Raw genomic sequence first — 20,734 nt, 5'->3', positions numbered from 1 at the left:
CTCCTCAGCTGTGAAATGGGTCTGCTGGACCCTTTGCTTGCTCCTTCACGGTGTGACAAGAGTTCTGCTCATCTTAGATTTCTAAGGGGTTGGGGTGCTGCTCTCCTTTCACCCTCTGGGACCAGGGGAGTCAGAGTGACTCCATCCACTACCTCCCACAGCCTGACCTTTCTGGCCGGGGAACGTGGGAAAGCCGTGGAATTCCAGGACTAAGGGCCCTATCACTGCTTCCAGCAGTGGCAGCAGGGATGAGCTGATCTTGACCGATTCCTTCCCCTCCTGCCCTCTGCCCGCTGTCCTCAGGGAGGGCAGATCCCATTCCAGAAGAAAGCGCCAAGCAGCCCCTTTCCTGGAGCCAGGGAGTAAGATTTCCAGGGTGGGCACGGGGCACTGGCAGTCCTGCAGACCCCAGGCCCAAGGGCCCAGAGGGAGGAGCACCCAGCTTCTAATCTGAGACCCCTTGCTCCCCTCCTCTCCTCTCCATGTGGACTATTTAAAGAACCCAGGCTAGGGAGCCCTCCCCCTATCTGGGCCTCAGTCTCAGGCTCTGTAAAAACAAGGGGATTGATCTCCACAATTCTTAGGGCTTCGGTCACCTTTGAGACGTGGGATCCAAAGCCTGAGAGGAGAGGGCCTTCCCTGGGCTCACACAGCAAGCGGCAGCCAAGCTGGCTTGCTCTCCCTTTCCGTATTGCCCCCTCCTCCCCTCACTCCCACCCATCGTGGCCATTCGCCCCCCCCAGCCTCTTCTCTGGGGCACCTGGAGACCTTGGTCAGTGTGAGCTCAGGGCGAGGGGGAAGAGGAACAAGAGCCCGGGGGCCGTGTCCCAGGAGAAACCCACCCACCCACCCACACACACACACACACACCATCTCAAATATCAGAAATCTCTATGTGATGCTTTCCAGGGCCCAGCCCTTAAAGAGGACACGATGGCTAAGGCGAGGGGTCCACAGCTGCTTCCCATCAGCTGCCGAGAAAAGGGACACAAGCCTGGAGAGTGGATCGGGCTCCTCTTCTTCCCTGGAACAATGAGTCAGCTGTGCTTCCTCCCTGACCCAGGGCCATTTTCTTTCCCATCCACCCTTGCCTCCTCTGGGCCCCAGGCGGAGGCTGAAATCCAGAAGGCCCCTTAGAGGTCATCTAGTCTAACTCCCTCATTTTAGGGAGAAGGAAACCCCAAACCCCAAACCCCAACCCCCCGAGGGTGGCTGGGTGACCTCGCCCAAGGCCCCGACAAGCCAGCAGCGCCATTTTTCTTTGTAGCAGTAAGAGCTGCATTTTGGATAATTGGCACTAAATGACGTCCTCTGTTCCCAATCTCAAAGTGCTTCCCTCAGAACTCCCCATACTGGGAGGCACAGAGGGCAAGGAGTATTATATTGCCCCTATTCTGCAGAGGAGGAAACTGGGGGGCAGGGAGACAGACAGGCAGATGATACAGAGGCCCAGAGAGAGAGAAAGAGGGAAGGAGAATGAGAGGAGGGAGGGAGAGAGAAAGTAGGGAGTGAGAAAAGAAGAGGGGGAAGAACTGTAGGAAGAACTTTCCATATAACCTCCTCCCCCTCCCCAATCAGGATCAGCCCCCCCCCCCACACCCAGTACCAGTGCATCTCTGGAAGGGACAGTCCTTCCCTCTCCCCTAGAAGAAGGACTTGGGTTATAACATCTCTTTTCTAGAAAGAATTCCAGGCTAGGCATGAAGAGACATAGCTTTCAGACTCCCTGCTGCTCCTTACTTGCTGGGTGGTTCAGTGAGCAAACCACCTTCCCATCTGGGCCTCAGTTTCTCCATCATTTTATAGGAGATAATGGTTACTGCCTTTGCCTCATTCACAGGGCCTTAGCAGGATCAAATGTCACCCCAGGTGGTAGAAGGGTGTGTTAGAAATGATGTCCCTAGGAAAACTCAGGGCTCTATATAGAGTTGGAGGAGGTAACAGGTCACAGAGAGACGAGAGCTGAGTTTAGCACCCAGTGAACTGGGTTTGAATCTTGGCTCTGACCCAAGTGATTGACAAATTTACTTGGCTTCTCTATGCCTCAGTTTACTTATCTGTAAAATGAAGGGGTTGGGCAAGAGGTCTCTAAAGTCCTATCTGACTCTAAGAAAAGATTTCATGATTAGACTCCAGCTCCTCATGTTAACAGGCTGTGTTAAGTGTGGGCAATTGCTTTACTTCTCAGTTTTTGCCCTTAGAGGGCAAAGAGATGGGGGTAGACTCTGCGGCCTATTCCTGCTGTGACTTCTCTCACATTGGGTATGGTGGGAGTGGCATGTGCTCATGAGGAAGAACATACTCGTGATTGGGGGCATAACTCACCTTCCTGCATGAAACTCTGGACCTAAAATGGCAGGAAGTCATCCACTTCCACCCTGAGGAAGGGGTCACACAAGGCCCGGATGCGCCAGACTGTGCTTTGGCCAATGAGTGGGGGAAGAACTTTCTCATAGGGAGTGGGGTTCACGACATAGAGATAAAACAGGACACTGAAGATGGACAGGGCCACGCCTGCCTTAGACAAGATTGCCCAGGATTTCCTAAGGGGAGAAAAGGGAAGAGGAGAGAGAAGGTAGGAATGAAGTTACTCCCTGACACTGCTCTCCAGGGGAGGGCATACTAGCTTGGTATAAAGAGCATAGGATTTAGATAAGAATCCCAACTCTCATTAATTTCCTATGGGACCCTGGGTTAGATGTTAAGCCTCAGGTTCCTATTATATAAGAGACTTTGATTAGATGATTCTTAAGGTTCCTTTCAGCTCTGATGTTCTATATTCTAGTTCCTATGTTCCATGTTCTAGGAGCTTATCCAGCCCAGATATTTTATGTTCTAAAATTTCTTCTAGCTCTGACATTCTATGTTCCAAGGCTCCTCCCACCACTGACTTTTTTATTGCTTTAACTTTGGGGGGTTCAAAAAGACCTAACTGAATTGCCAAAGAAGAGAATTCCAGACCCGTCCCCAACACTTACTACTAGGTACACTAGGAATTGGGCTAGGAGCTTTGTCTTTTTTTTTTTTATTTTTAACCCTCACCTTTCATCTTCTAAGGCACAACCAACAGTAAGGGCTAGGTAATTGGGGGTTAAATGACTTTCCCAAGGTCACATGGCTAGGGAGTGTCTGAGGCCAGATTTGAACTTGGGAGCTGCCACCTCTAGGAGAGGAGCTCATTACTTCCAGAGGCAGGCTGTTTAAGTGTTGGATAGCTCTAATTATTAGAAGGCTTCCCCCTCCCTTCCTCAACTCCTCCTGGCTATTAGAAGTTTATCACTGGGATATCTAGGCGGCTCAGTGGATTGAGAGCCAGGCCTAGAGAGGAGAGCTCCTGGGTTCAGATATTTCCTAGTTGTGTGACCTTGGGCTAGTCATTTAACCCCCTAATGCCTAGCTCTTGCCATTCTTGTTTTTGACCTGATACTAGGACAGAAGGTAAGGGTTTTAAAAACAGATCATTGCTCTCTAGGATGAACTTGCCCAATTCCTTAAGCTGATTCCTATCTAACTTGGTCTCAAGGCCCCTTGTCCATCCTTGTTTCCTTTCTTCAGACCCGCTCCAGTTTGTCAATATCCTCCCTAAAATGTGGTACCCAGAAGTACCCGAGCCTCTTTGGGGGCAGAGGCCAGTAGGGCTATCACCTCTTTGTTCCTGGATACCCTGACTCTCGAGGCAACCTAAGATTCAATGGACTTTCTCGCTGCCACACCATACTGCTGAGTCATATGGACCTTGTAGCTCACTGAGATCCTCAGATCTTTTTCAGGCAAACTGCTGTCACCCATTTGTGAAGTTGATTAAATGTGTGACTACGTTTCCTCCGTATCAAGTATCCTTTATTAGGTTTAGTCCAAAATTCTAGCCTGCCAGGGTCTTTATTTGGATCCTCATGCATCACCCATCCCCAATAGTCTGTCCTCAGTCTGTACTTCTATCCAAGTGACCCCTAAAAATGTTGGGCAGCAGAGGGCCAAGAACAGATCCCAGAGGTATTCCACTGGAACCATTCACCGTGCCTCCTTATGGCTTAGACAGCAAGCCCACCCCTGATTGGTGTCAAGGTTTGTTGCTCCAGAGCGGAAGGTGCATTGATGTGATGCCAACCCAAACTACTCCTGAATGTCCTCACCCTTGGGTGGTCTCCCATAGAATGTAGAACTTATGGATGCCTGGAAGACCAGCTCTACCTACCCGGACCACGTCTGGCTATCTTCTTTGACAGGGGAGGTTGGTTGAGGCTTCTAGGGCAGAAGGACAGAGTGAGGAGCTTATTAGGAGCTGGAAACTGGAAGAGACCTTGAAGATAACAAATTCACTGTCCTCCCATTTAAAACGGAGGCGGTTGAGACATTATGGCAGCTAGGTGGCACAAGGAATAGAGTACCACATTTGGAGTCAGGAAGCCTCATCTTCCCGAGTCCAATTGGGCCTCAGACTCTTACTAGCTGAGTGACCTTGGGCAAGTCACTTCACCCTGTTTTCTTTAGTCTGCAAAATAAGCTGCAGAAGGAAATGGCAAATCAGTCCGGTATCTTTGCCAAGAAAACCCAAATGGAATCCTGAAGAGTGGTACACAATGGGATTGGAGTCATTGGGTGATGGATGCTAAGATTACGTATTTTGAGAGTTGGAAGGGGCTTCAGAGACCATTTAGGTCAAAATCACAATGACTCTGATTTTAAGCATGATCTCCCAGTTTGTTATTACTCTGAATGTTCTGTGTGTTCACATCCCCTTTCTCTACTGACAGCTCATTACAAGCCACTCTCAGTCATCAAAGCAGATTCCCTAAGGGAGACAACATCCATGGAGAAAAGGTGCACTTCTTATGAAAAAAGCTCGGTTAAAGAGTGGGCACCTGAGAAGGGGCACTGGGTGGGCACAGGGCCAGATTCAAGTAAGTCCCAAGTGGGGAACTGTCTAGGACAGCCTGGGGCACATCAGCATTTCTTAAGGGATTGTGGGATATCAGGTGGGCAGCACGGAAACCTCAGGCCACAGAACATAGATCAGGGCTATGAGGGGGCTTAGAGATCATCCAGCCTAGTGGTTCTCAGCCCCAGGGGAGTGGGGAAGGGGACAGATGGAGTTATTGCTAGGAGTCTGTGACCCAAGCATTATCATTGAATTTTATCTCAAACCAACAAAATGTGCAACGTGAGCAGTTCTCTCTCTCTCTCTCTCTCTCTCTCTCTCTCTCTCTCTCTCTCTCTCTCTCTCTCTCTCTCTCTCTCTCTCTCCCTCTCCCTCTCTCTTTCTCTCTGTCCCTCTGTCTCTCTGTCCCTCTGTCTCTGTCTCTGTCTCTGTCTCTCTTTCTCTCTCTCTCTCTCTCTCTCTCTCTCTCTCTTTCTCTCTCTCTTTCTCTCTCTTTCTCTCTCTCTCTCTCTGTCTGTCTCTCTGTCTCTGTCTGTCTGTCTCTCTGTCTCTTTCTGTCTCTGTCTCTCTATCTCTCTCTCTCTGTCTCTGTCTGTCTGTCTCTCTGTCTCTTTCTGTCTCTGTCTCTCTATCTCTCTGTCTCTGTCTGTCTGTCTGTCTCTGTCTCTCTCTCTCTGTCTCTGTCTGTCTGTCTGTCTCTCTCTCTGTCTCTCTTTCTGTCTCTGTCTGTCTGTCTGTCTGTCTGTCTGTCTGTCTGTCTCTCTCTCTGTCTCTCTTTCTGTCTCTGTCTGTCTGTCTGTCTGTCTGTCTGTCTGTCTCTCTCTCTCTCATGGTTTCGGAAACTTTGACATTCAAGAGACGACTTGAAAATGTTGGGAAATAATGCCCAAACCCTCCCCTCTTCTCCTGGACTTTTCCTGATGGGGAAATTGAGATCCAGAAAGGGAAAGTTCCCTGAGCTTCACTATGCTGTGGGGCTAGTCTGCTCTGCTCTCCTTCACTGAAAGGATGGATGGAGGCAGGGAGGGATGAAGAGAGTGCTCACCTTCTTCTCTTGGATACGAAAGCTTTTCCTTTTTAGATTTTGGTACTGGGCCTGGTCCCTGCACAAATCCAAGATAGCAGAGATTGTTCCAAACATCTTGGGGGATCCAGTTTTCTGTGGGCACAGTTCTGCTCTCCATGGAGGTGTGGTTGAAGAGGGGAAGGGGTGTTCTGGGATAAAGGTGGCAACGATGTGTGTCACATTGGAGACCCCCTTCCTCACACTTCCCTTATTCTTTGCACTTTGGGGAGGTCTGCGGGGTAGCTAATAAGGCTTTGCAGCTCAGCTCTCCTGATCTCTGGTTATCTGAGGTGGGGAAGGAGGAGGGATGGGGATGGGCAGCCCTGGAAAACTCATGACCCCACTCAGGAGGGTGCTGTTTGCCCATATTCACCGAAGAATTTCCATTTGGATGTCTTCTACCTCATCTAACACATCTCGGATATCCTTTTTGAGAGTCTGAAACCCAGAAGAGAGGAAAGAGCATCTGTAGTTTCTCAGTCCCCTCCTGCCCCCCCCCCCCCCACTGCTTCTAGGTCCTGAGCCCCCCCTTCCCCCAGCCCATTTGTCCCTATGCCCCTCCTCCTGGGCCCATCTCCCAATTTCATCTTTTTCTCCATTCTACTGCCCTCTGCTGGCTCCATCTGCCCCATCCTTCTTCCCTCTCTCTCCATCCCCCCAACTCGACTTCCTCTTTCCTCCTTTCTCAGGACACATAGGCCACTGCCCTAAATGCTTGGGGATCTGTGTGGGTGCTGCTTTTCTGAGATGTTCAGACTTTGCAGCAGCCCCAAGCTTGGGTTTCCCATAGTCCTCTCTGCCTCTTCCTCTGCCCCACCCTTTGCCCAGGTAGGGGCTCCCCAGAGGTCTAGGTGTGGCCAGTTGCCTTCTGCACTCTGCCCCCAGTTCCCACCCAAGAGACAGGTGCGCCTACCAGAAGTCCTTCAGCTTGGTCATTCAAGGACATGTGTACTTCACTCATGCCTTCCCACACCTGAGCAGGGAGGAACAACAGACTTGGCCACCTCATAGAACTCTTCACCCTTCTTCCACCTTCTTCTACCATCTCACCCCATCCACCACGGTGGACTCTACACTGGCTAGTCACTTATTGGTCCGTAGGATTCTGCATTCTTCTAGGAACCAGAAAGGCTGGGTGTGATGCTTGGCTCTGACAGCTATGGGACCTTGGGCAAAAGTCCCTTAACATTCCCAAGCCTCAATTTCCTCATCTGTAAAATGGGAATGAGTGCTTATCTCCCAGGGCTGTTGGGAGGACAGTGCCTCAACCACCTCAGATGGCTTCAATATTGAGAGTTATCTTCTCCATCGCTAACACCATCAACTTCTTTTTTCTTTAAACCTTTACCTTCCGTCTTGGAGTCAATATTGTGTATTGGTTCCAAGGCAGAAGAGTGGTAAGGACTAGGCAATGGGGGTTAAGTGACTTGCCCAGGGTCACACAGCTAGGAAGTGGCTGAGGTCAGATTTGAACCCAGGATCTCCCATCTCTAGGCCTGGCTCTCAATCCACTGAGCTACCCAGCTGTCCAACACCATCAGCTTCTTAAGAATATTCTCAATCTGGGAGAACAGCAAAGAGGCTCTCAGCTGAGAATGAGGAATTACTCTTGTTTGGTTGGGTCTGACTTTCCAGGATTTCATTTGGGGTTTTCTCAGCAAAGATATGGAGCAGTTTGCCATTTCCTCGTCTAGCTCATTTTTTCAGATGAGGGAACTGAGGCAAACAGGGTTCAATGATTTTGCCCCCCTGGAATAAGGAGACCTGGGTTCAAATCTTGACTCTGCTACTCACATGTGATTCTCTTTCAACCTCATTTCCTCATGGGTTAAAGGAGGATTGGATGATCTGATGATCTCTAAGGGCTCTTCTGGCTCTGATATCCTATATTATCTGAGGCTTTGAAGCAAGAGGAAAGGTGCTTGTGGGTGGGGCCTGAGATGGCGCAGTTCCTAAGCATGAGCACAAGGTGGTGCAGTGACTCCACACTTGCCCACAGCCTTATAGAGTCCATTCATACCAACTGCTCCCTTTTGTTTAATAATAACGTTGATAGGGTGCTTACCATGTGCCAGGCACTGTGCTAAGTGCTTTGCAATTCCTGTCTCATTTGATACAACAATTCTGGGAAGCATTAGTAAGTGACTAAGGAGGATTTGAACTCAGATCTCCCTGACTCCAGGTCCAGCACACTCCTACTCCTGAACCTCCCTGTTGCCTCACTGATTTCAGGGATCCTTGAATTTTACAAATGAAGACTGAGCAAAAGTATTTTTAAATGGTTTGAGATGATCAAAACAATGTTTCTAATGTTTAGCAATTTAGTATCAGGCTCTGAGAGGGTGTGACTAGCTCAGACACTGAGAGACAAACAGCCAATATTATTCCCTGGAATTGAAGTATTTGAGCATCTTGGCAACAAAATCTAACCATGCTCGAAATCAAGACTTAGAATGTTTGCAACAAAGTGACTTAGCCTGAGCGACTCCCTCCGAGTTCTAGAAACATTCTAATCTTAAAGATGGATGTGGCTTCGAATTTTAGAAACAAAGTATTAGCCAATCTAAGAAAAAGGTCTCAGGGTTTCCGAGACAGAGTAGCGGAGACTTTGAGACAAACTCCGTTAGAAACAGTGTCGGAATTTCCCAGGGTTTCACTCTTTATTCAATGAACTCTTTAGAAACACAGTGTCATCGTGTCCAATCTGTAGCAGATTGCTTGTCACTTCAGAGACCGGGAGGGGACAGTGAAAGTTTGGCTCAGACTCAAAAAAGGTTAAAAAGAGTTTTCCATATAATTGAGGGAAAAAAGAAAATATTAGTTAAAAAAAGAAAAATAGTGTCAGATTCTTAGAAGTATGTTGAGCCTGACAGAGGGCTAGAATCCAGGCTTTTAGAAACTGAATCTTAAATGTAGCTGGAAGGTTTGAATTTGAATCTCATTGTTGTCAGATGTTATCTATGGACAAATCCTAGAAGACTCTGAGCCTCACTTTCCCCATCTGTAAAATGGGTATAATAATATTATAGAAATCTTCATTAGATCATACATTCATAGATTCAAAAGGGTCTTATCAAGAGATCGTCTTGTGCAGCCCTTTCAGTTTTGTAGATGGGGAAGCTGAGGCCTGAGAAGCGGAAGGAGCTGGTCAAACTCTCACACAGCTATTTTTTTTTAACCCTTACCTTCTGTCTTGGAGTCAATACTGTGTATTGGTTCCAAGGCAGAAGAGCGGAAAGGGCTAGGCAATGGGGGTCAAGTGACTTGCCCAGGGTCACACAGCTCTGAAGTATCTGAGGCCAGATTTGAACCTAGGACCTGGCTCTTAATCCACTGAGCTACCCAGCTGCCCCCTTGTTCTATGTTTTTCATGGTTCACAGCCAGGATTCAGCCTCAGGTCTCCTGGTCACCAGACTGTGGGAGGCTCTTGGTCCCTGTTACTGCCTTGAACACTTTTCACAACCACAGAGCTTGGCAAACCAATTGGAGCAGCAGTTGCTATTATTATCACTTGTATTTGGGAGGCATTCAGAGGCAGGACAGTTCCCAGGAGTGTAAAGATTCGGGCTCTAGTTGCTCACTGGCCCACGGACCACCAATGGGAACATGTGGACTAGGTCAAAGTCTGGGGTGGAGCTGGGCCAGTTTGTGTGGGAGGCTGGTGAAGGGATGGATGACCCACCCTTAGAGAAACCACTCACCTGAGGAGATTGGTTTATCTCTGTGATGGATGTCTTCTTTCTGTCATAGGACAGCCTCATTTGATGCAGCTCTTTCTGGAGGTCAGGAAGGGGGACCTTAGGAGGGTGGCTCAGTGCCCTTGGGTGGGGGCAGTGCCAAGGTAGATGGTGGCACTCCCAGGAATGGAGCAGGAATCCCAAGGAGCTGTGTGTCCCATATCAATGGGCTTGAACCACCCTCAGCTTCATATCCTCTGCCCTCTGCCAACTCCATTCTAAGCTCCATGCCCTTCCTCGAAGGCAGATGGGGGTGAGATGATGGGGAAAATAGAGGAAAATCAGGAAGAGTGGGGAATCATCTAGTAGCAGGTAGTGCTTGCAGGAGAATGGGGGGATTCTGTTTGGAGGCTTGCCCTTCCTGCCTGGGATGGGTCATAGAGAGCCAACAACGACCTCTTCTCTCCCTCCCATGAAGGATCCCAATACTTAAGAGTTCTCAGTCTTGGCACTGCACCTTCCTGCCCCTGGGCATATTTCTGGAGGTACCTTTAGGAATATAAGCCTGTAGGCTGGGGGAGACCCTCCAGATCATTTGGTTCAACTCTGAGGAAACTGAGGCTCAAAGTCTTGTCCAATATCACCCAGGGATAGTGAGAAGCAAGACTTATGCCCAGGTCCTAGACCAGACATCCACTTTTCATCACACTGAGCTTGCTCTGGGATTGGAGGTCAATGAGGACCAGCAGCAAAGGGACAAGTGGTCCCTCTAGGACTGTAGTGGTGGACCTATGGCATGTGTGCCAGAGGGGGCACTCAAAGTCCTAGGGCATGTGCACTGTTGCCCCAGCACAGAGTTCACCAGTTTGTTACTAGAAAGTCAGAGGGATGTGGGTCTGGGCTGCTCCCCTCCCATCTCCACACACACCTGGGGACAGTTCTCACATCACCCACCCCTCTAAAAGGTTCACCATCACTGCTGTAGACTCTAAGCTGCTTTTTGTCTTACCTGAGGCTTCTCTGTGTAGTGGGTCTCTCGAGGGCAGATTTTTTGTTTTAGCACCCGTACTGTTCTTGGGTCCTCCATCATCTGGGGACAGTCCTTTTCCTGGGACATTCCAGGGAGCCCCCATTAAAGTAATCTACCACAGCTGGATCAGGGTGGGGGGAGACTTCTCATTCTTCTCCCTTCTCCCACAACCTCTGACCTTCCCCCACCCATAAGTCATTTCCACTCCCATGACTCCCCTTGCCCCTGCTCAAGAGCCTTCTTCCTCTTCAGATCTTCCCCCCACCCCTTCCATGGGTTATTGGTAAGACAGGCACTTACCCAGGCCAGAATCTGTAACTGGCGCTGATGATTGGGGCACAGGGGGTCAAAGTCCTGCCTCATGTCTGTGGGATCCATAAACTCTTCGAGTCGTTCCCTCAGCTCTTGATTCACATTTTTCTAGAAAGAGAGATTGAGAAGGTAGCTGGGTGGCTCAGTGGATTGAGAGCTATGCCCAGAGATGGGAGGTCCTGGGTTCAAATCTGACCTCAGACACTTCCTAGCTGTGTGACCCTGGGCAAGTCACTTGACCCCCATTGCCCAGCCCTTACCACTCGTCTGCCTTGGAACCAATACATAGTATTGATTCTAAGATGGAAGGGAGAGAGAGAGAGAGAGAGAGAGAGAGAGAGAGAGAGAGAGAGAGAGAGAGAGAGAGAGAGAGAGAGAGAGAGAGAGAGAGAGAGAGAGGGAGAGAGAGAGATATTGAGAGGATACCTCTGGACGGAGTCAGAGGAACTGGTTCAATTCCTAGCTCTGTGACTTACTATCCATGATATCTTAGGCAGGTCCCTTAATGTTTCTGGGTCTCATGTGAAATGAATGAGTTGGATTCGATAGCCTAAGGTTCCTTTCATTGCTAAATCTCATGAAACTGGAGGAAGCCTAATGGACCCATTTTTCTGATGGGAACACCAAGTCTCTGCTGCTGTCCCTCTTCTTTCTTTTTCTTGCCTTTCTCTATGTGGCCACGGATGGGATAAAACCAGAAGGTCCAGCACACTAAACTCTGCTCGAAGGCTGACTATGGTCTCTGAGCTCAGGTCGCTTCAGCAATCTCACAGCAGCCTCTGGGTCCCTGTGAGCCCTGCCTACCAAGGAGGGGCTGGGGTTCTCCAGAGCTCTGCCATTAAGGGCAGGGCAGAGGACAACAGGAAGCAAAGGAGAATGGGGCCAGGAGCAGCCCACGTCTCATCTGAAGCGAGCTACCTGGCTGTGAAAGAAGTTCTAGGAAGTTCCAGACCTGAGGGAAACTGGGCAAGAATCAAGTCTCAAAGGCAAGTCCTCCCTAATCTCTCCTTCTTCACCTACTAACATGGTTCTAGGATCTAGAGCTGAGAGGAGCTTTAGAACAGAGACCATCAGAGCTCTCATTTTATATATAGGGAAGCTGAGGCCCCGAGAAAGGAATGGAGGTACCCATAGTTACACAGACTGGGTATTTCAACTACATTCAACTTACACCTGACTGAATCTGGAGCTCTTCTGTCTGTACCCCATGAGCTTGTACCCAGAGAAGTGAAGAGACTGGGCCAAGGTCACCCAGCCTGCTAGTGGCAAAGACTAGATCTCTCCACCACTCTCTCCCTCCTCCTTCTCTAATCTGAAGTGTTTCCCCTCCCTATTAACTCCTTCCCTGTTGCCTATAAATTCCCCCCACATTTCCCTGATCATTCCAAAACCTTCCCTAGACCCTACTGCCCTTGCTGATGATCATCCCATTTCTCTCCTTCCTTTCTCAGTCAATACTCTGATAACTAATGTCTAGAGTTAGATTTGAACTCAGGCCTTCTGACTCTAGCCCCTGCTAGAGTCACCTAGCTGTTGAATGGACTCTTGTAATATAGAGTCTCAGCCTCAAGTTTTTCTCCATCTCTAGTCCATCTTCTCCCCAGTTGCCAGGTTATTTTCCTTAAGTGAAGAATTGACCATCATGCCCCCTCACTTGCCAGACCCCAGTGGCTCCTTGTTATGTCTGGGACTGCATCGAAACTTCTCTTTTATTTGGCACTTAAAGGTCTCATCCTATCTTCCCAACCTCATTCTGCAGCCAAACTGGTCTCTTTGCTGTTTTTTATACCAGATATTTATTTTCCCATCTCTGTGCCTTTGCCCAGGCTGTCTCCTACACCAGGAATACACTCTCTTCTTCTCACCTTTATTTCCTGAGAATCCTGGTTTCCTTTAAGAATCCATTCACATGTCACCTTCTACCTGAAGCCTTCCCTTATTCCAAGTTGCTTTTGCCTCCATGCCCCCCCCCAGACTACCTTGTACATACAACCTATCCTGTATACACCTATGTGTTGTCTTCCTTTCTAGAATATAAGCTCTTGAGGGTAGCGATTGTTTTACTTTTTGTCTTTGAATCTTCATCACTTGGCACAAGGCCCAGTACACAGTAGGTGCTTAATTTTTGTTGAGTAATCATCACAGTAGATCATTGGGACTAGAGTCAGGGAGTACCTGAATTCAAATCTAGCCTTAGATGTTTATTAGCTGAATGACCCTGGACAAGTCACTTAACTTCTGTCTGCTTCAATCTCTTCAGCTATAACTTGGATTGATTAATAGAGCTGACCTCACAGGGTTGTTGAGGATGAAATGAGAGAATAATTGGGTTTTATTTATTAAGTGCTCAGCACTGAGTAGGTGCCATAGAAATGCTGATCCTCTTCCTCCCCACCCCTTTCCCAGGGAGAAAAATGGGAAAAGAAGAGCTGTGTCAGAAGGACCATACATAGTGAATGGATCTTCCCACCTGGCTCAGAGACAACAAAGCCATTGGCTCAGATTTCCTCTAATCACACCCTCCTCCCATCAGAGGGGAAGCTCCTTGAGGGCAGGGACTGCTTTTCCCTTAGTATGGCAGCCTTCTTGGTACGCAGGCTGTTAATTGTTAGGTTTTCTTTTTCTTTTTTTAAACTCTTACCGTCTGTCTTGGGATAAATACTGTGTATTGGTTCCAAGGCCGAAGAGTGGTGAGGGCTAGGCAATGGGGGTTAAGTGACTTGCCCAGGGTCACACAGCTAGGAAGTGTCTGAGGTCAAATTTGAACCCAGGACCTCCTGTCTCTAGGCCTGGCTCTCAATCCACTGAGCTGCCCAGCTGCCCCCTATGCTTTGGGTTTCCAAGACAGAGTCTGCATTTAGTGTTTTGCTTTTTTCCCCTTCTCAGGGTCCCAATAGGATCTTAAATAAATAGCTTTTTAAGGAACCAGAAACCCAGTCTGCTCATTTTTCATTTGGGGAAACTAGGCACAGGTTAGGTGATACGCCCCGGGGAGTTGAACTGGGCTCTTCTGGACTCTACTATCAACTACCTAGCATCATTCAGCTTGAGGACAGTTTAAGGGTGCTTTGGGATGGGGGGGCCCTACCAGTCTTTGGTTGCTCTGCTCTAGCTCCAGGATGGTGTTCCTCTCCTCAAAGGGGCGCAAGTTCACCACTGAGCACCGAAGAAGCCTGGGTTGGCCTGGTACCCGGTGAGCCGTCATAGGCGGTGGGGGTGGTGGTGGAGGTGGTGGGTATGGTTGTAATCTCTCTCTGTTGCTGGAGGAAGCAAGGGTACAGCATAGTCAGTACTCAGGAGCTGGCATTGGTTTGGGGCCACACTGTGAAGATGGGGCATGCTAGAAGGGGCAGCCCCTAGGACGTGATGTGTGTGTGTATTTTGTGCCTACCTTGGTCATATGAACAGTGGGAAGCTGAAGATACAATGGAGGGTGAGCAACACAGTGTATAAGATTAAGGACTTGCAGGCAGGGTGTAGGGCTCAGGAATGGTGGATTGAGGGCCTAGTGGGGCTGGCATGGGATGGAGCACTTGGGGAAAGGTCACTGGAGGGTAATGGCGCTGGAGATCTCACATGAGGTTATCAGGTCTCAGAAGACAAGGTGTCCTTCTCCCCCAGGAGCCTTCCTTTGGCAAGACTCACTATGCACATGCCTAGGTAATCTGGTGGAAGGCATTTGCCTTTGACTTCTTTAGAGGTGGTAGCCCTCTCATATCTACTCCTAGGACCAAAGCTTCAGTGTCCTAGATTGGAGAACTCCCAGAGCTGGTCACTGACAGCCCTAGGCCAATGAGCCGGGCAGAAGACAATGAGGAGGGTGGGAAAGAGAGGAACTCTGGGATAGTCACTTCTGGAGAGATATCCCTCATGATGGACTAAGAAAGATCCACGATTAGAATTCCCAGGAACTTGAACCCACATGAAAAGTCTGGGGTCTGCCTACTTTATCACTCTAGGACTGACTGCTCTCCTCTCCCTGGGTCTGCCTCTTTCTCTCTTGACTCTCCCACCTTCTTTCCTTGCCTGTCCCATGTCTCTCCCTGGTCCTTCACATCTGTTTTCTCTCTCTCACTCTACTTCTTTATCTCTGTCTCTCTTCTCTTATCTCTGCCTGCTTTTTAGCATTTCTCTCTTTGCTACTTTTCTCTCCTGACTGTCTTGCCTCAGTCTCTGCTCTCTGTGCCTCTCAAATCTTGTTTTCTCTCTCTCAATGTCTTTCTGTTTCTCTTTATCTCTTTTTCTGAATTTCTGTCTTTTATTTCTTCTCTTTTTTTGTGTCTGTAGCAAGACTCTCACAAGCTGTGGTATTTTCCCTCCCTAAAAGTCTCCCTCCACTAGCAGTAGCAATTAGAGAAGATAAAGGAATTGAAGGCATCAAAATAGGTGAGGAGGAGACCAAGTTATCACTCTTTGTGGATGACATGATGGTCTACTTAAAGAATCCTAGAGATTCAACCAAAAAGCTAATTGAAATAATCAACAACTTTAGCAAAGTAGCAGGATACAAAATAAACCCACATAAATCATCAGCTTTTCTATATATCTCCAACCCAGCTCAGCAGCAAGAACTAGAAAGAGAAATCCCATTCAAAATCACCTTAGACAAAATAAAATACCTAGGAATCTACCTCCCAAGACAAACACAGGAACTATATGAACACAACTACAAAACACTCGCCACACAACTAAAACTAGACTTGAACAAATGGAAAAACATTAACTGCTCATGGATAGGACGAGCCAATATAATAAAAATGACCATCCTACCCAAACTTATTTATCTATTTAGTGCCATACCCATTGAACTACCAAAATACTTCTTCACTGATTTAGAAAAAACCATAACAAAGTTCATTTGGAAGAACAAAAGATCAAGGATATCCAGGGAAATAATGAAAAAAAAAACACATATGATGGGGGCCTTGCAGTCCCAGACCTTAAACTATATTACAAAGCAGCAGTCATCAAAACAATTTGGTACTGGCTAAGAAACAGAAAGGAAGATCAGTGGAATAGACTGGGGGAAAGCGACCTCAGCAAGACAGTATATGATAAACCCAAAGATCCCAGCTTTTGGGACAAAAATCCACTATTCGATAAAAACTGCTGGGAAAATTAGAAGACAGTGTGGGAGAGACTAGGAATAGATCAACACCTCACACCCTACACCAAGATAAATTCAAAATGGGTGAGTGACTTAAACATAAAGAAGGAAACCATAAGTAAATTGGGTAAACACAGAATAGTATACATGTCAGACCTTTGGGAGGGGAAAGGCTTTAAAACCAAGCAAGATATAGAAAGAATCACAAAATGTAAAATAAATAATTTTGACTACATCAAACTAAAAAGCTTTTGTACAAACAAAACCAATATAACTAAAATCAGAAGGGAAACAACAAATTGGGAAAAAATCTTCATAGAAACCTCTGACAAAGGTTTAATTACTCATATTTATAATGAGCTAAATCAATTGTACAAAAAATCAAGCCATTCTCCAATTGATAAATGGGCAAGGGAAATGGATAGGCAGTTCTCAGATAAAGAAATCAAAACTATTAACAAGCACATGAAGAAGTGCTCTACATCTCTTATAATCAGAGAGATGCAAATCAAAAGAGCTCAGAGGTATCACCTCACACCTAGCAGATTGGCTAACATGACAGCAAAGGAAAGTAATGAATGCTGGAGGGGATGTGGCAAAGTAGGGACATTAATTCATTGCTGGTGGAGTTGTGAACTGATCCAACCATTCTGGAGGGCAATTTGGAACTATGCCCAAAGGGCGACAAAAGAAGATCTACCCTTTGACCCAGCCATAGCACTGCTGGGTCTGTACCCCAAAGAGATAATGGACACAAAGACTTGTACAAAAATATTCATAGCTGCGCTCTTTGTGGTGGCCAAAACTGGAAAACGAGGGGATGCCCATCAATTGGGGAATGGCTGAACAAACTGTGGTATATGTTGGTGATGGAATACTATTGTGCTAAAAGGAATAATAAAGTGGAGAAGTTCCATGGAGACTGGAACAACCTCCAGGAAGTGATGCAGGGCGAGAGGAGCAGAACCAGGAGAACATTGTACACAGAGACTAATACACTGTGGTATAATCGAACGTAATGGACTTCTCCATTAGGGGCGGTGTAATGTCCCTGAACAACTTGCAGGGATCCAGGAGAAAAAAACACCATTCATAAGCAAAGGATAAACTATGGGAGTGGAAACACCGAGAAAAAGCAACTGCCTGAATACAGAGGTTGAGGGGACATGACTGAGGAGAGACTCTAAATGAACACTCTAATGCAAATACTATCAACAAAGCAATGGGTTCAAATCAAGAAAACATCTAACGCCCAGTGGACTTACGCGTCGGCTATGGGGGGTGGGGGGGAGGAAAAGAAAATGATCTATGTCTTTAATGAATAATGCTTGGAAATGATCAAATAAAATATATTAAAAAAAAAACAAATAAACTATTAAGGATCCTAAAAAAAAAAAAAGTCTCCCTCCTGCCCCTCCCCACAGACCTGAGTTGTGTGTGTATGGAGTGGAGGAGATGCTGGCTTCTGTCTGCCTTATACTTAAGTCTCCTGCCTGGTGCCTGGGCTTCTGTCCAGATCGCCAAGCTTTTGATGACCCAGAGCAGCCCCCAGCCTTCTTCCCTTAATGCTCTTGAGACGAGGAAACAGAGCTCTTTGAACCAATAGGAAACAGAGTATGTGAAGGCCAGAGAGATTTTGTGGCCATTTCCTGCCCCCTTTTTCCAAGGAGGGGGCACCGAGCTCACCTTCTAGACCCTGTCTAGTCCAATCCCCTACTTCTAGGGATGCTGAGGGAACTAGCTCAAGGTTAAGGGTCTAGCAAACAAAGAGAGCTGACACTTGAACTCAGACCTTCCTGCCTCTGAATGCAGACTCGGTTTCCCTGAGGTGATTGGGCATGTCCAGCCCCAACTCCTACAAAGCTCTGATCTCAGAAGATGAGGGAGCTGAGGTCTCTGTCCCTTCCCAGCCATTCTGAGGACTCCATTCGCCCAGGGTCCGGCTACCAGCTCCCACTTTGGGTACTTACAATTCCCCATGGGGGTTAGTCCAGAGGTCCTCATGCATCATGGATCCTGCTAGGAGAGACTCAGATATGGGCTACTGTTTGGGGCAGGGGAGTGGGAGCCTGAGACCACAGCCTGAGCACTCCCTTCCCACCCTGGCCTGGATAGAGGACCTCAGTCCTCCCCTCCTATGGACAACGCAGCTGCCCAGACGGTGGGCCAGAACTTGTCATAATGGGCTCAGGAGGAAGGGGCGGAGCCTGGCTGGGCTGGCCAGGAGGGTCACAATAGGCCCAGAGAAATGAATGGGAGAGGCCAGCTGGAAGCTGCTCTGCTCTGCACTGCCTCCTCCTCTAGTCCTTGCTGCTGCTCACAGTTCCACCACCAAACCCTTAAAGAGCTGGTTGGGATCTTAAAGGTGAACTGAGTTTACTCTACATCTATATGATAAATAAGGGGAAATCGACCGAGAGAAGGTACTAGAATTAAGGGAGACTGGGAAAGGCTTCCTGGAGAAAGTAGGAGCTGGGAGCGGCTACATGCCACAGTGGAGGCAGGAAGATCTGGGTTCAAATCAGACTAGAGACACTTCCTAGCTGTGTGACCCTGAGCAAGTCACTTAACCCCATTTGCCTTGCCCTTGCCCATCTGTCCTGGAGTTGTTACTAAGACTTAAAGTTAGGGATTCAAAAAAGAAGAAAGTGGGATTTGAGTTGGGGCTTGAAGGAAGCCAGGAGGCAGGGATGGGGAGGGAGTGTTCTAGCATGGGGGATGGCCAGAGAACATGTCAAGAACTGGGAGATGGGGCGTCTTGCTCATGGAGCAGCCTGGAGGCCAGGATCACTCTACTGAAGACTGTGATGGAGAAGGAGGTGTGAGGAGTTTGGAAAGGTAGGAAGGGGGGAGGTGGTGAAGAGCCTCGAAGGCCAAGCAGAGCATCTCATATCTGATCCCAGAGGCACCGGAGTTTGGAGCAAGGAGATGACATGATTGTTCTCTTGCTTTAGGAAAGCTTTGGACCGGAGTAGGGAGTCTTGAAGCAGGCAGAACTCCCAGCAGGCTGTGGGAATAGCCCAGGTGTGAGGTCGGGAGGGCCTGCACCAGGGTTCGAGCAGTATCAGAGGAGGGAAAAGGAGGCATTCCAGAGATGGTCCAAAGGTGAGATGGACAGGTTTGGGCCTCAGCTTGGACAAGGGGCTGAGAGACAGCCAGCACTCCAAGATGACACCTGATGGCCAGCCCAAGGGCTGGGAGGAGGAGGAGGAGGATGCCCTCCACAGTAAGAGGAAGGCACAGTTTAGGGAGAAAGATAGTGAGTTCTGCTTCGGAGATGTTAGATGTCAACTGGGCATCCAGTGCGAGATTAGAGATCTCTGGAGCAGCTGGGGCCAGACAAGTAAGCCGAGGGATGGAAGAGAATTCAGAGGCTGAGTCCAAACTGCCCTCATTTTACACATGGGGAAACTGAGTCCCAAGGAAGTGAAACTGACTTGCCCAAAGTCACCCAGGTGCCAAGCATCATTTGGTTTAACCCTCTCCTCCCCATGAAGAAATTCTTTAACTGTTTGCTGCCATCTTTTGTTTTAATGTCAACTTCCTTTCTGGATGCAGCAGTCCTTTCTCCCCTACCCCGAGGGCCTTGTAACGGAGAAGGGGAGAAAGTAGAGCCAGCCCAGCAAAGCCTGCCATATGTAATGGTCCACACCCAGAGTTCCTCGCCTGTAATTGTGGAAGAGAGGGAGGCCACTGGGCCTTCTCCCTCAGGTCCTCTCGGGCCGGCTTTGCCAGGAAAACAGAGTTTTCACTCATTGTTGGTCTTTCCATGGTCTTGGCTGTAGCCTGTGTGTGTGCGTGTGCGCCCGTGTGTGTGCGTGTGTGTGCGTGTGTGCATGTGTGTGCGCGCGCGCTCCTGTACATTTATCATTTCCCTCCCACTTTCTCATTTTCCAGATAAGGAAACGGAGGCCTGGAGGGGGAATGGATTTGCCTAAGGTCAGACTGATAGGAAGTGAGTGGCAGATCTGGGACGTGGATTCAGTTTTCTGACACCAGATCTCATGTTCTTTCTCTTCTCTCTACACTGACGGCTGTTCTGAATACAGAGGGCCCCTGGGAGAATGTTAAGGATGGGGGTGGCCCAAGACGTTCTCTGTGGTGGTGCTAATTAATAATAATAATAAAGAATCAGGAGACTCCAGGAATCCACGGTTCCATGACATTCTCCCCCGACACAAATCCCAAACCACAGTGCTTTTGTGGCATTGAAGAGGCCAAAATGATCCATTGCTGGGCAGCCAGGGCTTGACCAGCGGTGAGGCTGGTCCTTGGGTGAGAATCCCAGACCTTTCTAGACTGGTGGAAGGACAGGCCAGTAGGACGTAAGCCTGAGGAGGGCAGGGACTGTCTCATTGTTGTGTTTGCCTTTCTGGCACCGAGTACACGGGGCCTGCCATGTAGATTTGGGGCTTAAAGAGCTCTCATCGTCATCCATCTAGTCTCTTCCGTGGATTCGGAATATATCTTGAATCCAGAAGCGGTTGGGAGGCATAGAAGCCAGAGCACTGGCTCTGGAGTTAAGGAAGACTTGAGTTCAAATATGGCCACAAACACTTTCTAACTGTGACCCAGGCCAAGTCATTTCATCTCTGTAAAATGGGGTTAATAATAACACCTTTCTCCCAGGGTTGTGAAGATAAAATGAGATAATTGTGAAAT

The 20,734-nt window shown here is 48.3% G+C and overlaps 1 protein-coding gene and 1 long non-coding RNA gene across 6 annotated transcripts in view; one reads left to right on the top strand and one right to left on the bottom strand.

Annotated features, from left to right (window-relative positions):
- Nucleotides 1-874: 874 nt before the first annotated feature.
- CCDC188 (coiled-coil domain containing 188) overlaps nt 875-20,734 on the bottom strand; it is a 25,603-nt gene continuing 5,743 nt past the window's right edge. Inside the window, exons 1-11 of one of the 5 annotated variants that reach the window (XM_007490343.3) lie at nt 18,043-18,237; nt 14,054-14,225; nt 10,954-11,073; nt 10,633-10,731; nt 9,648-9,722; nt 6,859-6,918; nt 6,319-6,383; nt 5,925-5,982; nt 4,196-4,245; nt 2,326-2,543; nt 875-1,024 (exon numbers count right to left, since the gene is read on the bottom strand). In XM_007490343.3, coding sequence (XP_007490405.1) covers nt 2,348-2,543; nt 4,196-4,245; nt 5,925-5,982; nt 6,319-6,383; nt 6,859-6,918; nt 9,648-9,722; nt 10,633-10,731; nt 10,954-11,073; nt 14,054-14,225; nt 18,043-18,083 — 936 coding nt within the window. In that variant the 5' untranslated portion in view covers nt 18,084-18,237 and the 3' untranslated portion in view covers nt 875-1,024; nt 2,326-2,347. Of the gene's footprint in view, nt 1,025-2,325; nt 2,544-4,195; nt 4,246-5,924; nt 6,095-6,318; nt 6,384-6,858; nt 6,919-9,647; nt 9,723-10,632; nt 10,732-10,953; nt 11,074-14,053; nt 14,226-17,872; nt 18,022-18,042; nt 18,244-20,734 lie in introns of those variants that run through there. The other 4 variants (XM_056821370.1, XM_007490345.3, XM_007490344.3 and 1 more) reach the window with 4 other exon arrangements.
- Nucleotides 18,175-20,734, top strand: part of LOC103096425 (uncharacterized) — a 10,198-nt gene continuing 7,638 nt past the window's right edge. Inside the window, exon 1 of the long non-coding RNA XR_001629461.2 lies at nt 18,175-18,437. This is a non-coding gene — a long non-coding RNA (uncharacterized LOC103096425). The remainder of the gene's footprint in view (nt 18,438-20,734) is intronic.

Source organism: Monodelphis domestica, chromosome 3 (genome assembly GCF_027887165.1).
Source record: "Monodelphis domestica isolate mMonDom1 chromosome 3, mMonDom1.pri, whole genome shotgun sequence".
Classification (NCBI taxonomy): domain Eukaryota; kingdom Metazoa; phylum Chordata; class Mammalia; order Didelphimorphia; family Didelphidae; genus Monodelphis; species Monodelphis domestica.
Note: the sequence above shows the minus strand (reverse complement) of the source record. Positions and strands in the feature narration are given on the sequence as shown.